At 39.2% G+C, this 16980-nt stretch overlaps 1 protein-coding gene across 2 annotated transcripts in view; it reads right to left on the bottom strand.

The window, feature by feature from the left end:
- The window catches only part of cdc37 (cell division cycle 37 homolog (S. cerevisiae)), a 30630-nt gene continuing 13650 nt past the window's right edge, over positions 1–16980 (bottom strand). Inside the window, exons 5-8 of one of the 2 annotated variants that reach the window (XM_069927438.1) lie at positions 15367–15489; positions 13908–14090; positions 8281–8352; positions 1–3097 (exon numbers count right to left, since the gene is read on the bottom strand). In XM_069927438.1, the coding sequence (XP_069783539.1) occupies positions 2951–3097; positions 8281–8352; positions 13908–14090; positions 15367–15489 (525 nt within the window). In that variant the 3' untranslated portion in view covers positions 1–2950. Of the gene's footprint in view, positions 3098–8131; positions 8155–8280; positions 8353–13907; positions 14091–15366; positions 15490–16980 lie in introns of those variants that run through there. The other variant, XM_069927439.1, reaches the window with a different exon arrangement.

The raw sequence follows: 16980 nt of genomic DNA, 5'->3' as shown, positions 1-16980 counted from the left end.
TTGGGTAAAAAGATTTCAGATTTTATTATTTATTGCCAGAGTACATTCATGATATCATATACAACCTGGAGTCTTTTTTTCCCTTATGGGAGAGGCAGAATTACCACTTTATTGGTAATGCAAAATGTATCACATCAAATACACGTAAACAAAGAACTAAACAGACAACAAATGTAGACTAATTATGCAATAGAGAGCATTAAAAAATTAATAAAGTGCATGAGTCAGAGCCCTTAAATGAGTTCCTGATTGAGTTTGTCGATGAGGAGTCATCAGGTTGGGGGCGGGGGAACAGCTGTTCCTGAACCTGGTGGTGCGAGTTTCGTGGCACCTACACCTCTTTCCTGATGGCAGCAGTGAGGACAGAGCGAGGGCTGGGTGGTGTGGATCCTTGATGATTGGCGCTGCTCTGAGACGGCAGCGTTCCCTGTCGATGTACTCAATAGTGGGGAGGGTTTTTCCTGTGATGTCCTGGCCTGTGTCAACTACCTTTCTGAGGGCTTTCCGCTCAAGGGTATTGGCATCCCCATACCAGATGGTGATGCAGCCAGTCATCTGTAGAAATTTGGCAGGGTTTCTGGTATCATACCAAACCTCTGAAAACTCCTGAGGAAATAGAGGCACTTGCGTGCTTTCTTCACGATACCATTGGTGTGTTCTGTACAGAAAAGATTATCTGAGATAGTAACTACCAAGAACTTATTTGCTCAACCTCTCCACCTCTGATCCTCCAGTGATCACTGGATTGTATACCTCTGGCTGCCCCTTTCTGAAGTCAACAATCAGCTCCTTGGTTTTGGTGACACTGAGTGCGAGGCTGTTGTTGGTGCACCTCTCAGCCATGTTTTCAATCTCCATCCTGTGTGCTGACTCATCCCCTTTCTTTACTCAACCCACTACTGTGGCATCATTGGCAAATTTGGAGATGGTGTTATTGTCGTACCGAGCCACAGTCGCAGGTGTAAGGTGAGTAGAGCAGGAAGTTGAGAACACAGCCCTGAGCTGCTTCGGTACTAATGGAGATTTTGTTATCAATCCTCACTGATTGTAGTCTGAAGTTGAGGAAATCCATGATCAAATTACACAGAACTGTAATCAATAAAGAGCATCCTGATGTATACATCTATGCTGTCCAGGTGGAGGGGGGGGGGGGGGGTGGGGAAGAGAGAGAGAGAGAGAGAGAGAGAGAGAAAGACAAATGGAAAGGAAACAGGAGGACAAAGATCGGGTGGGGTTTTAACAGAAACTGGAGAAGTTAATGCTAATCCATCCGGTTGGAGGGTGCCCAGACGATGAAGTGTTCTTCCTCCAATTTGCAGGTAGTCCCAATCTGCAGTGCAAGAGACCATGGACATATATGTCAACAAGGGAATGGGACAGGGAATTGAAATGGGTGGTCACTGGGAGAGCCACACTATTGCGGTAGACAGAGCCAAAGTCCTCAACAAATCAATCGAGGTAGAGCCGAGGTGCTCAACAAAGAGATACCAAGATGGAGGTGGATGCTTGGCATAAATGCATTATCTGTGGGTTTGAAAAGAAGCAAAGGTGAATGTACCGGCAATGAAGTTTCTCCTATCTGATTCAAAGCTAAGAGAACGTTCCCTGTAGCATGACCTGCAGTGGCATTTTTATAAAAGTATCATCCAAATTTTAACAATCAAGGTCAGGAATACAATGATCAACCTCTCTGGAGACTTGGAAATGTGGAAAATAGGTTTTGGAATGCTAAACAAACCGATGCGACTAGCCCCAGGTTTGGCAACGAATACCAACATTTCTCAACCACAATAAATTAAATTCTGCTTCAGTTCTGGACTTTTCCCATTGCATCTTCATCCACACTTTTAGGAAATAAACTACTCTCGTGAGGGGAGAAAGCCGCCGTAAGCAATTTCCTGCATCACATTTTTATTTACGTAAATGGTACAATAGCTACCTTTGCTCATAAGCAGCATCTGCCTCGGATCAACCAGGTCACAGTAACACTCAGTATCGACAGCAACATTGGCCAGAGCTGAACAATTATTCTGAGCCACAATATGTTCAGTGTGCAGTTTCATTACAATATATACAGAATGCAAGTAGTCAAACCCAGTACAGACAAAACTGTTGGATAATGATTTAAAAAAAACTCTTACCAAAATGGGTGTTGTCTGTGCAGAAACTGAAATGAAATATTGAAGCACTAAAACATAATAATACCATAACAGTCAATCCAAACCCAGAATAAATTGCATTTTTTTCCCTGATTCATCACTGATAATATGCTCAGATCTTGGGATACAAATATTCGACTGGGACGAAACCTTAAGGTAATCGCCCGGTTTTAAGCTGAAGGGGCATCTCACTGTTTGTGAGCACGCACTAACATTGTTTTGAAAAAAGAAAAGAATGTCAAGCAAGTCCCATTCCAATTTGGTGCAAATAGATCTTCTCCTGTTTCTTACCAAATATTACCTCAATTAGATGACAACTGCAATGAAGTGCACTTGCAGAATTTACCCAAGCTACAAATTCTTCTATTATCTTTAAATTTAAGTGAGTTATTGTTTCACAGGCAGACTATTCTCTCAACAGTGAGCCAAACCTTCTGAAGAGCCTTGAAGACATTAATGCAGGGTCTTGTCATCTAACTCGGTAGTTTAGGAGCTAAAATTGAAACTTCCACATGAAATGATTAATGAAGCAACTGGAAAGCAGTCAACCACTCTGACATTTGTTTCATTGGGCAGTTACCAGTGAGTTACTGCAAAAAAAAGTGAAGCAGTCTGCTCAAAACTTGTGTATTTATTAAAATACCAAAAAAAGGCTTTGTGTCAGACTCTCAATTTTCATTCCATTGATTGATATATTCAATTTGTGTCAACCCTAATGGGTCAGAAAACAAGATGCAGTCTGTATCTAAGCACAGCACTTAAAGCTAGCAGTTATACCAACAAAAATAGGTTCATTTTCCTTCTGCCGCTTCCTTTTTAACTTCTTCATATACAGGATCCTCTTCCCCCATGTTCTTCTCCCCTTCCTCCTCAGCAGCCTTTGCATTTGGGATCCAGAGCCCAGAGTCAATGCAGCGTTGCATGTGATATTTGGCTTCCTAAAAGATGCAACGAGTAGATTCGGTTTTAATAAAAATCACACAACCATCTCTATCAAAGGAAAGGAGGAACATTGCTACATGCTTTCGGGAAATTTTTCAAAATCTCATGCAGTTGGACGTTATTTTTTTGGAAAAGAACTACACTGTGTTCCATCAGGTGATGATCAAGTTGCTTCAATTCAACATTACCATGATGGACCATTCAGATACACCCACTTTCAGCTGGGGATCACTGCACACTGAACAGAAGCATGGACAAAGATTGATTGAAGCACAAATCTTATGTGACCCTTTTAGCTTCACTAGTTACAACTTTGCTCCAACATTCGCACATCAGCTGGACTGATAACAGGACAACAAAGATTTTGCTTCCTGATCTACTTTCTGGGAGTTTGTGGATGGATTTTAGGCTGTTGATCTCAGAAATCACCTTTTTTAAAAATATATAACCTATTTTTGTGACATCCCAGCATATTTTAAGTCTACTGGTAGTCCCCACAAAGCAAGCTGTTTTGATCAGTCCAAGCATGTCTGGCCATGAACTCAGTGCAGGTGCTACACAAATGTAGTTTTTGAACTGGACATGCTTGGAAGGCATCTAAACAGGTTGAGAATTTTCCTGGCAACTACAGAGCACTAAACTACATGCAGCTGATTAACAAGATAATTCAAGGATACCAAACACGTCATTGAAAATTTATTTTCTGCATTTGCAGTCAGTGATGAACATGTTGAAAGGTTTCACCAAGACATTGCAACCATGGAAAAGCAGCATCAGGGCAAATGAAATCCATCAATGCTGGCCAACTATTGTTGGACACTAACATGAGTGGCATCAGATGCTGAGTACAAACGAAAATCAGCGGCAAAATATGCTTAGGTCAGTTGAACTAACGCAATGCACCAGCATCATGATGCGATTAAACTTGCTAAATTCAATAAAAGTCAATTTAATGTTTCTCCAACTTCCTTCATGATACAGCAAATTTGTATATTCACCTAACGAAGAAGATCAAAAGTTTATGCAAGATATTTTTTTGAAGATAGCAGATACGCAAGGGAACATATTAATAGGAGGGGATTTCAACCTTAATTTGGATTCAAATATGGATAAAACTGGGAAAAAAATTAACAGAAAGAACAAAGTAACCAAATTTATAATTAAATTGATGCAAGAAATGCAACTTTTGGATATATGGAGGAAACAACACCCAAAGGAAAAGGAATATTCATATTATTCGGGTAGACATAAAACATACTCAAGAATAGACCTATTTCTGTTATCAGCTCGTATGCAAGATAGAGTAAGAAAAACAGAATATAAAGCTAGAATATTATCGGACCATTCACCCTTGATATTGACAATAGAGTTAGAGGACATCCCTCCAAGAATGTATAGATGGAGATTAAACTCCATGCTACTTAAAAGGCAGGATTTTAGAGAATTAATTGAAAGACAAATTAAAATGTATTTTGAAATAAATACGGAATCAGTGAAAGATAAGTTTATACTATGGGATGCAATGAAAGCGTTCATTAGAGGGCAAATAATAAGTTATGTAACCAAGATGAAGAAGGACTATAATCAGGAAACAGAGTAGTTGGAAAGAGAAATAGTAAATATAGAAAAAGAATTAGCAATGAAGGAAGATACAACTAAAAGAAGAGAATTGGCAGATAAAAAAATAAAGTATGACACACTACAAACATATAAGGTGGAGAAGAACATAATGAAGACAAAACAGAAATATTATGAACTAGGGGAAAAAACGCACAAAATTCTAGCATGGCAGCTTAAGACAGAACAAGCTAAGAAAATGGTATTGGCATCAAGGAAAAAAGACAAACAAATCACATATAATCCAACGGAGATCAATGAAAACTTTAGAGAATTCTATGAACAATTATACCAAACTGAAAACGAAGGGAAAGAAGGCAAAATAGATGAATTTTTAACTAAAATGGAACTACCAAAATTACAAATAGAGGAACAAAATAAATTAACAGAACCATTTGAAATAGTAGAAATACAAGAGATAATAAAAAAACTACCAAATAATAAAACACCAGGAGAGGATGGATTCCCAATAGAATTCTATAAAACATTTAAAGATTTATTAATTCCTCCCCTCCTGGAAGTAATCAACCAGATTGACAAAACACAAAGCTTACCAGATTCATGTAAAACAGCAATAATTACAGTAATACCAAAGTAAGGGAAAGATCCACTCGCACCAGCGTCATATAGACCAATATCATTACTTAACACAGATAATAAGATAATAGCTAAACTATTAGCAAACAGATTAGCAGATTATGTACCCAAAATGGTAAATCTAGACCAAACTGGATTTATTAAATTTATTAACTTAATTCATGCAGTAGAAAGGAGTAAAGCGCCAACAGTAGCAGTTGCTTTAGACGCAGAGAAGGCCTTTGACAGAGTAGAATGGAATTATTTATTCAAAGTATTGCAAAATTTAAGTTTACCAGAGAAGTATATTAATTGGATTAAAGCATTATATAAGGGGCCATTGGCAAAAGTGACAGTAAATGGATATATGTCAAAGCAATTTAACTTAAGCAGATCAACAAGGCAGGGATGTCCACTATCACCTTTATTGTTCGCGTTAGCTATAGAACCACTAGCAGAATTGATAAGAACATAAAATAATATAAAAGGGATAAAAATAAAAGACAAGGAATATAAAATCAGTTTATTTGCGGATGATGTTATAGTATACTTAGCAGAACCAGAACTATCAATAAAAGAATTATATAAGAAATTGAAGGAATATGGAGAAGTGTCGGGTTACAAGAGTAACGTAAATAAAAGTGAAGCAATGCCATTGAATAAAGCGTATTTCTCAAAATTTAAGAAGGAATCACCATTCAGATGGCAAATGCAAGCAATAAGATACCTAGGTATACAAATAAATAAAAATCTCGGCCATCTATATAAACTCAATTATTATCCACTAATGAAAAAATTACAGGGCGATTTAGAGCATTGGAAAGATTTATCATTAACACTAATAGGAAGGATAAACTGTATTAAAATGAACATTTTCCCAAAGATACAATACGTATTTCAGGCATTGCCAATACACTTGACAGAGAAATTCTTCAAGGAGTTAAAAGAAAATAATAAGGAAAATTTTATGGAAAGGGGGGAAACCGAGGATAGCACTAGATAAATTAACAGAATGGTATAAACAAGGAGGCTTACAACTGCCAAACTTTAAAAATTATTATAGAGCCGCACAATTAAGATACCTATCAGATTTTTACCAAACATGGGAAAAACCAGATTGGACTAGATAAGAACTAGATAAAATAGGGGAAAAGATACCTGAACACATATTATATAAATGGGATGAAAAATTGGTACAACGTAGGAGTTCTCCAGTATTACATCATCTGCTCAATGTTTGGAAGAAGATTCAAGTAGAAAGGAATAAAACTAATCAATTACCAAAACTAATAATGTCGCAAAATCAGTTACTCCCTTTTACAATAGATGACCTTTCCTTAAGAGAATGGGAGAAAAAAGGGATCAAAAGTAGAGAAAATTGTTTTTCAGGAAATAGATTATTATCCTTTGAACAAATGAAAGATAAATACAATATAACTCAAGATACAGTGCTGGCATATTACCAATTGAGATCCTACTTGAAGGATAAATTAGGAAGCAGTCTGAGGTTACCAGAGGGAAGTAACTTTGAATATGTGATTACAGATACAATGATAATCAAAAGATTTATAACAAATATGTATATTAAACTGCAAGAAAAGAAGAATGAGGAAACAAATGGTAAAACTAAACAAAAATGGGAACAAGATTTAAATATAAAGATAAAAAAGGAAACATGGGAGAAGTTATGTTCTGGAACGATGAGAAATACAATAAATACGAGGTTACGTATGATACAATATAACTGGATACACAGGCTATACATTACACCTCAAAAGTTAAATAAATGGGACCCAACAGTATCTGACAGATGTTTTCGTTGTAAAAAAGAAATGGGAACAACAATTCATGCAATCTGGACATGTGATAAAGTAGAAAAATTTTGGGAAGATCTAACCCAGATATTAAATAAAATTACAGAAAACAATATACCAAAAAACCCAGAGATCTTCCTCCAAAGTAACATAAAAAACAAAGAAGTTGGAATTGATTTGGATGGTGCACAAAAAAGATTTGTTAAAATAGCTCTTGCCGTAGCAAAAAAATGTATTATGTCAACCTGCAAATTGGAAGATAATTTGAGAATACAACAATGGTATATAGAAATGAATAAATGTATTCCATTAGAAAAAATAACATATAGTTTAAGAAATAATATTGAAATATTTGAACAAATATGGGAGCCATACATGAAACACAATAGAGAAAACCTACCGGGGACATTCATCACCTAAATTAACGAAAGAAGGAAATGAAAAGAATTGACTCAGTGGAATTTCTTGTTTATTTTTATTGAATGACAACATTGTTTGACTGGTTTAATGTATCTTAGATTTTGTACTTTAAATGGATGGGGGGAGGTAGGGAGGGTGGGATGGGAGGAGGGGGGGGAGAAAATGACACTGTATATATTTGAAAAGGAAAATGTATGTATCATGGTCAATGTGGTTTATGGTGTGAAAAATATAAAATTTTAATTAATGATACAGCAAATTTGAAATTATCTGTGTTCAGCTTGAAGTTGTAAATCATAATCGCCTTCTTTATTCAGGAAGCAAACCTTTTGAAAAATTTGTTGTCCAGTGTAACATTTAGAGCTCTTCAGTGCCATTCTTATGAATTACCAACTCAAATTTCAAATCTTCAAAAAGTAAAATTTTCATTACTTTTTAAATTATTGTGTTCACTTAACTTGAAGATTATTTTCTCATCACTCCCCACATATGGAACCTTCCAATCCATTTCTTCTATGAAGCAGCAGACCACTCACTAGAAAATAGCCCCAACAAGAGTTGGCAGAGTGATCAAACATTTGGGTTCCCCCTCAAAATTCCTTTAATTCATAAAAATCGCATCATGCCTTCAGCAGTCAAGACCCAGAAGTGTAGAAAAGGAAAAACAAATCAAGATCCCAGCAGGAAATAATAATCTGGACATTAATTAAACACATTGTTGTCTTAAAGTGTTGGATGCTTGCATTACTTACGGTTGGGTCCATTTTGCTGATAACATCTTGCAACAACTGAATATCTTTTGCATCAAAACAATTCTTCATCTCCTGCAAAAGCAGTAAGCAGAGTTAGAACAATGTTGCAAAGTTTTAGAACCTGCACAAGACAAAACTTAACTACAGTACCTCAAAATTTATTGGGATGGAGTAAACCTGGCAGATCAGGTGTTGCTAATTCCAAGGATCATGATCAGCTTCTCTCATTTTGGTTAACCAAATATAATAAAAACATTCCAATTAAAAAACTATTTATATTTATCTTAACATGCTTAAATATCAACTGCAACTTAGGTTTCAGCGGTCAGATTTCCAGTAAAGGAGGGTTTTTTAAAATATTTGGAAATTTCAGAATCACTTTGGTCCTGACAAGACTTGAGAATTGATGTTTGATCTTGAGAATTTTTGTACGTGTACCAGGTAAAATGCTGCGCAAGTGGAGGAGTGATCACTCCATGTTAAAAATTACGGTGGACGAAATTGGAAGTATGCAAAGGATGAAACTAGACTGCCAAGGACAAGATCTTTGAGCACAGGGAGTGGCTATACAAATTACTTTCCTGCATACTTAGCTCACCAAACACCATATAAACTGGAGTAAAACATGAAGGTCTACGAACAGTAATTAAAGTAAAAACAGTGCTGGAGAAACTCAGCAGGTCAAACAGTGTAGCAAAGATAAAGATACTCAACCAATGTTTCGGGCCTGAGCCCTTCATCAAGACGTGGACACGGCCCAAACAAAATGTTGGGGAGGTAGGAGAAGGGGCACAATCCCATAGGCAGGTGATAATGGGAAGATTAGGGAGGGTAGGCATTCCTGCAAGCTCTGTGAATGGGGAGGGAAATCTGGAGGAAAGAGGAAGAATGGGGAGTAGGCTAGCAGAAACCAGAGGTAGAAAAAAATTAGCGTTAATACCATCTGACTGGAGATTGCTGAGATGGAAAATTAGGTGTTGCTACTCTAATTTATGGGTGGTCTTGGTTAGATGGTACACAAGGCCACGGACAGACATGTCGACACGTGAATAGGGTGCAGAATTGAAATAGTTGGGCACTGGAAGATCCATTTAAACTGATCAATCTCAGGAACTTCTCTGAAAGAATCAGAGACAGTCAGAAATCCAATTTGATAAATCTGGAGCAACAAAGCAACAAACACAACCAGACTTGTTCTCAGGTTCCTTTCTAATAACACAGAAGTGCTGGAGAAACTCAGCAAATTTTTCAGCTTCCATGTTTCAGGCTAAAGTTCTTCAAGGTATGGAGTAAAAAGCAGGCAGGCGCTAAATTTAAAAGAGCTGGGGAGAAAGGAAGAATGGGTAGAGGGAGCAGTACAGACAAAAGATGTTAATTGGATATGGATGGGACACAGGAGAGAGGAAAAGTGAGAATCGACTGGGAGAGGGGTGAGTTAGGGTTGGCTTTGTGGAAGCAGAGCTGGAGGAAGGAGAGAAGGAAAAGGGAAAAGAGAAAGGGAAACATAGGGAGAGGAAAGGGTATGGGGAAGGTTAGAAGGGAGGATCTAATGGAAATCAGAGAAGTCGATGTCAATGCCATCTGGTTCTAGTGTGTCAAGATGGAATACTAGGTGTTGTTTCTCCAATTTGCAGGTGATCTCAGTCGGACAGCAGATTGGCCAACAGTATCCCCGACAACATAATCTATGAGAAGTGCATCCAACTGCAAATCCTTACAGACCATGTTAGGGAATTGGAACTAGAGTTGGTTGAACTCTGGATCATTTGGGAGGCTGAGGGGGTGATAGACAGAGGAGTTACAGGGACTTAATCATTCCAAGGGGGCAGGAGGAAGGTAGGGTGAACATGAGGGGAGGGAAAGGGAGAAGTCAGACAGTGCAGGATACCCTTATTGCCATTCCCCTCAGGAGCAAGTATACCCTTTTGGATACTGCTGGGGGGGGGGGGGGGGGGGGGTGGGGGTGGGGGGGAGAAGAGAGAGAATGCCAAATCTGGGCTAGGCAGCAGCCATACCAATAGCACTGTGGTAAGCTCTGAGCCTCAGAGGGAAGGGTGAAGCCAGGTATAACAATAGTCACAGGAGACTCGATAGGAGTTTCTGCAGTTGCAAAAGAGACTCCAGGATGGTGTTCCCTACTGGGTGATCTGGTCCAGGATGTATCAGAACAAGTGCAGAATATTCTTAAGGGGGAGGGGGAGGTCGTGGTTTCTATTGGTTCCAATGACATTGGCAGGAGTGGAATAAAGGACCTGCAAAGTCAATTTAGGGAGTTAGATGAAGACCTCCATAATGATAATCTCCAGATTACTCCCAGTCCCACGAGCTAGGGAAGGTAGAACAGGAAGATAGTGCAAGCAAACTTGGCTGAAGAGATGGCACAAGGGGAAGGGTTTTAAATTCTTGGATCATTGGAACCTGTTCTGGGGAAGGAGTGACCTGTACAAGTGGGACATGTTGCATCTGAACTCCAGGTTTGCAAATGCTGTTTAAACTAGGATTTGCAGGGGGGGCGGAGGGGTAGGAACCAAAATGAAAAGGGCAGCTAGTAGGGAGTTTGTGTGGAAGAACGGGCAGATAGGGCAAAATTGTAGCCAGTGAAATGAGTTGCAATGCAACAGGAACAGAGTCAAAAAAGTTACACATACAGGGCTAAATGTTTTGTATTTAAATTCATTAGAAATAAAGTGGATGACATTGTGATACAACTACACATTGGCAGGTATGATATCCTGGCCATCACAGAGTTGTGGCTAAAGGATGCATTAGTAGCTGAATGTCTCAAGATACAATGGATCAAAAGGAATGGCAGGTAAGCAGAGGGGCTGGTGTGGATCTACTGGAAAGGAATAACATTAAATCATTAGAAAGAAATGACCTAGGATAAGATATGGAATCATTGAGGGTTGAGTTAAGAAAAGGCAAGAATAAAGAGATACTGTTGGCAGTTTTATACAGAGCTCCAAAGAGTAGCTAGGATGTGGACAACAAATTACAACAGCAAACATTAAAGGTGTCCCAGAAAGCCAATGTTATGGTAGACATGGGGGATTTTAATATGCATGTAGATTGGGAAAACTACATTGGGACCAGATCTCAAGGGAGAGAATTTGTAGATGGTTTGTTAGAGCAGCTTAATGATGAGCCCACGAGGGGTTTGGCTGTACTGGATTAGGTGTTGTGTAATGATCTGAAAGTAAAGGAACCATTAGGGGGCAGTGATCACAACATGATTGAGTTCAACTTGCGGCTTAACAATGAGAAACTAAAGTTACATGTGTGGTCATTTCAGTAAAGGGAATTACAGTGGTCTGAAAGAGGAACTGGCCAAAGCAGACTAGTCGGGAAGACGGCAGAACAGCAATGTATGGAGTTTCTGCAAGAGATGAGGAAGGTGCAGGAGAAAGAGAAACCAAAAAGAGTAAATATTTGAATGGAAAAATGTCACAACTGTGGCTGACAACTAAGTCAAAGTCAATGTAAAAGAGCAAGGAAGCTAAAATTAGTGGGAAGATAGAGGATTGGGAAGTTTTAAAAAATTAGCAGAAGGTAACTAAAAACTCGGAGGGAAAAGATTAAGTATGAAAGTAGGCGACCAAATAATATCAAAAAGAATACAAAAGCTTCTTCAAGTACAGAGAGTAAAAGAGATGTAGCAGTAGATATAGGATCACTAGAAAATGACCCTGGTGAAACACTAATGGGGGACAAGAAGATGGCAGAGGAATTACATGAGTATTTTGCATTAGAGTTCATTGTGATAATGTGCCAGATGTTGAAGGATTCCAGGGAAGGGAAGTAAGTGCAGTTACTATTTCAAGGGAGAAGGTGCTCAGAAAGCTGGAAAAAAAATATCACATATGTCATCCCACGATTCAAGATGCAGAAAGGAAATTATAGACCGATTAGCCTGATGTCAATGGTTGGGAAGATGTTGGAGTCAAATGTCAAGGATGAGACACACAGAGGAGACCACAATGTGAGTACAGAATGCAGTCGATGACCCCTGCATATTCACAAGTGTTGCCTCATTTGGAAGGATGTTTGGCGCGCTCCTGTTGTGGTCTTTTCTACATCAGGGAGAACAAATGCAGACAGGGAGGGGGTGGGAAAAAAGAGAAAATAAATAAAAAGCAATGATAAAAATATCAGTGCTGAGCACCTCACATCTGTTCACTACAATAGCAGGGATCTCCCAGTGGCCACTCATTAAATACCAAGCCCCATTCCCATGACAAGTTGTTCATGCCTCGTGAACTGCCAGAATGAGAGCACCCGTAAATTGGAAGAACACCTAATATCCTGTCTGGGCATCCTCCAACCGGATGTCTTTAATCTCCAATTTCCAAGCTTCCCCCCCCTCCCCCCGCTCCCATCTATCCCTATGTAACCTTTTCTTTACCACCCCAGCTGATTCCACAGAGCCAAAACTACACCCCCCCCCCCCCCAGTCAATTCTCTCTCATCTCTTCACTTGTCAGGAAGGTGCAACAGTGATTGCACTTCTTGAGAAGACTGACAGGCGAGGATCCCTACCAGTCCTCAGCATTTTTTAACTATTTCCATTGGGAAAGAGGTACAGGAGTATCAGAGACAGCTTCTTCCCAAAAGCAGCAAGATTGCTGAACAACTTAATGAACTGCTCAGACAAACCCTGCAAAATTGATTTTTATATTTGTAGATACATACTCCACATGTATTATTTCTCTATATGTGGATGTGCGTTTACATGTTTTTGCACTGAGGACTGAAGAACACTTTTGTCAGGTTGTACTTAAGCCTTTCCTGTGTCCAGTTCATATCTAATTAACACCTTTTGTCTGTTGGTCTGTATTCTCCTCCCCCTGCCCATTATTTCCTTCTTCCCAGCCTTTAGACGCTGCCTGCTTTTCACTTGTACTTTGAAGAAGGATTCAGGCCCAAAATGTTGGTTATATATCTTTACCTCCAATGGACGCTGTGAGACCTGCTGAGATCCTCCAGCATTTCTGTGCTTTTACTACAACCACAGCATCTGCAGAATTTCGCGTTTCACTCCTTTCTGAAAACAGTATATTCTTTTTTTTCCTGAAAACAGTATATTCGATGGCTTTTGAACAATGGTGTCAAAGGCATGTTAATTATATTCTTTCATTCTCTGGTAGATCCAGCCCATATTTGATCTCAAAAAGAAGATTGGACCTGGTTCTTAAAAGCACACCCAATTATATATGAAGCCTTGAAATAGCCCTTCATTACATTACGAAACAGGGACATTGTAACATGAAAGTCGTAAAAACAATGAACAATTCTCAACTGGCAAAGGAAACTTTAGTACGTTTAGGAGGGTGGGAGGAAACTGGGTCACTCAGAGAAAACCCACATAGACATAGGGAGAATGTACAAACTCCTTACAGTCCAGGTTCAAATCCGACACTGTTTGCTGGTGCTGTAATGGCATTGTGCTAACAGCTACATTAACTGCGCTGCCTCAGAAAGTGCAAGGATAATTGCCAGTCTTGGGGATTTCCCGAGGACACAGATGGGAACATCATATTTAGGAAAAGTTAAAAGTTGTACTTGGCTTCTGATGGGATTAAGATGCAGCTAATTTCACCATAATTTCTATCATAAAATGGTCTACTCACTACTGGGAGATTTTCATACACCTCGACAGGGTCAAGCCCACCAGGTCCCATACGCTTCTGACGTTCCTCTTCTTCATATTCCTTCATTGCCTTTTCTATCCTTGCTTGGGCACGACCTTTGACCCTTTCCTTAAAGGCTTCAAGTTCATCATTAAATGCCTCGACATACTGCTTATCCGCTGTCTGAAAAGGTAGAAGTAAATAAACACCTCAAGATGCAGCATAATTATATGTTTTTTTTCCAATGGAATATATTTATTCATTTCTATATACCATTGCTGTACTCTCAGGCTCTCTTCTGATTTCCAGGTTGACATTATACATTTTTTTTACTACAGCTAAGGCTATCATAATAAATCTTTTTTGTGCTTCATCCAAATTGAGGCCTAGTTCTTTACTTTTTATATTACTTAGAAGAAAGATCTCTGGATTTTTTGGTATGTTGCTTTTTGTGATTTTATTTAATACCTGATTTAGATCTTCCCAAAATTTTCTCAATTTTTCACATGCCCAAATTGCATGTTCTGTTTTTCCCATTTCCTTCTTACAGTGAAAACATCTATCTGATACTGTTGGGTCCAATTTATTTAACTTTTGGGGCGTGGTGTATAGCCTGTGTAACCAATTATATTGTATCATGCATAACCTCGTGTTTATTGTATTTCTCATAGTTGTGGAGCATAGCTTTTCCCATTTTTCATTTTTTATCTTTATGTTTAGATCTTGTTCCCACTTTTGTGTGTTTACAGCTTATTTCATCATTCTCTTTCTCTTGCAGCTTGATGTACATGTTTGTTATAAATCTTTTAATTATCATTGTGCCTGTATTCACATATTCAAAGCTGCTTCCTTCTGGTAATCTCAGCCTGCTTTCCAATTTGTCCTTCAAGTAGAAATAACATCACAGTATTCGAACAAATTTGGAACCATACATGGAACATAACAGAGAGGGCCTTCTGCAGACCTCCACCCCCTAAAATGACAGAATGAGAAGACGACGAAATGAACTGACCCAGTGTGTAAAAGTAGATGACACAATTTTCTTGCTGATTTTCATTGTGTGATGACATTATTTAATGGGTTTAATGTATTGTATATGTTGAACATTTAGTGGGTGGGGAGGGGGGTGGGAAGGAGGGAGGGAAGGCAGGGGGGAAAAAGCCACTGCGTATATTCAAGATGGAAATGTTTGTGTGTATTTTGGTGAATATGGTTCAAAGTGTGAAAAATAAAAAAAATTTAAAATAGATGCAGCATAATGACATCAAAAGGTTATGTAATCACACCTCTATTGAACGCCATAAAACTGATTACAGTTAACACAAAGATATTGGATGAGTGAAGACAACATGAGATCACAAGGTAAAATTACAAATTCTGGTTTCACACGTGACAATCTGAAACAGTGCAGTACATTTAAACTGTTAGAAAATAAAATGACTGCCAACCTTTTCCATACCTTGATTTTGGTGAAGAATTGTCGGAAACAAGCTCTTGGATCCACCTTAAGGCTCTTGGCAAGTTCCAGAATAAACTGCATTACTATTGTTTGGTGGGATACCTGCCCCATTAGTGCGTGTTTCTGGAAAAGGAATCCATAAAAAATAATTTTCAACACATGAATTTCTTTTCGCAGACACTCTGAAGACAACCTGCAGTGACACTTAATGTGTATTTCAATGCAAGGAGTATTAGAAATCAAGGGGATGAACTTAGAGTATGGATCAGTACGTGGAACTACGATGTGGCCATTACAGAAACTTGGCTGGATTGGCTCATGCAGGTATCGCACCGGGGTTTAGGCTTTTTAAAAAAGGGAATAGGATGGGAGGTACAAAAGGAGGAGGAGCAGCATTACTGGTCAGGGATAGCATCATGACTACAGAAAAGAAGAAAGCTGCAGAGGAATTGTCCATTGAGTCAGTGTGGGTGGAAGTCAGAAATAGGAAGGGAACTATCACTGTGCTGGGGGTAGTAGCATCTAGACTCCCAAATAGCCCTCAGGACACCGAGGAGCAGATAAGCAGTCAGATCTCAGAATGGTGCAGGAAATACAGGGTTGTGGTTATGGGGGATTTCAACTTCGCTAATATTGACTGGTACCTCCTGACTGCAAGAGGGATAGATGGGGCTGAATTTGTCAGGTGTGATCAGGAAGGATTCCTGACACAGTATGTGGACCAGCTGACGAGAGTCCATACTAGATCTAGTTCTGGGTAATAAACCTGGTCAGGTGGCGAACCTCTTGACAGGAGAGCATTTTGGTGAGAATGACTACAACTCTCTTAGCTTCAGCATAGCTATGGAAAAGGATAAAAATAGTCAAGAAAGAAATGGGCTTAACTGCAGAAGGGCTAATTAAGAAGGGTCGAGGCAGGAATTAGCCAGAGTAAACAGATGTTCAAGGGTGAAAGCATGGAAGTAATGTGGAAGAAGTTTAGGGACCATGTGCTGGGTGTGTCCCACTGGGAGAAGGAAAAGAGAGTAGGAAAAGGGAACCATGGAGGACAAAACAGGTGAGGTAATTAATCAAGAGGAAGAAGGAAGCATATATTAGATATAGGAAGCAGGAAGGGCTCATGAGAAATATATGGTTGCCAGGAAGGAGCTTAAGAAAGGACTTAGGAGAGCTCGAAGGGGACATGAGAAGGCTTTGGCGGTAGGATTAAAAAGAATCCAAAGGCATTCTGAGTATGTGAAGAACAGAAGGATGACGAGAGTGAGGGTGAGGGGCTAAAGGTTAAAGGAGGCGAAATGTGTCTGGAGGATAAGGAGGTCCTAAATTAATATTTTGCTTCAATATTCACAAAAGGACCCTGATCAGCGCAAGGTCAGAATAGTATGGGCCTGTGTGCTGGACAATATGGAGATTACGGAAGAGGAAGCGATGGATCTTCTTAAAAACACCAAGACTGAGGTAACCGGGGAAGGATGTGATATACCCAAGGTTGCTGTGGGAAGGGAAGAGATAACTGGGGCAGTAGCGATGATCTTGGAATCCTCTTTGGCCATAGGGGATGTCCCGGAGGATTGGAGAATGGCCAATGTAAGTCCCCCTGTTTAAAAAAAGTAA

The sequence above is a fragment of the Narcine bancroftii genome, chromosome 3 (assembly GCF_036971445.1).
Source record: "Narcine bancroftii isolate sNarBan1 chromosome 3, sNarBan1.hap1, whole genome shotgun sequence".
NCBI lineage: Eukaryota > Metazoa > Chordata > Chondrichthyes > Torpediniformes > Narcinidae > Narcine > Narcine bancroftii.
Note: the sequence above shows the minus strand (reverse complement) of the source record. Positions and strands in the feature narration are given on the sequence as shown.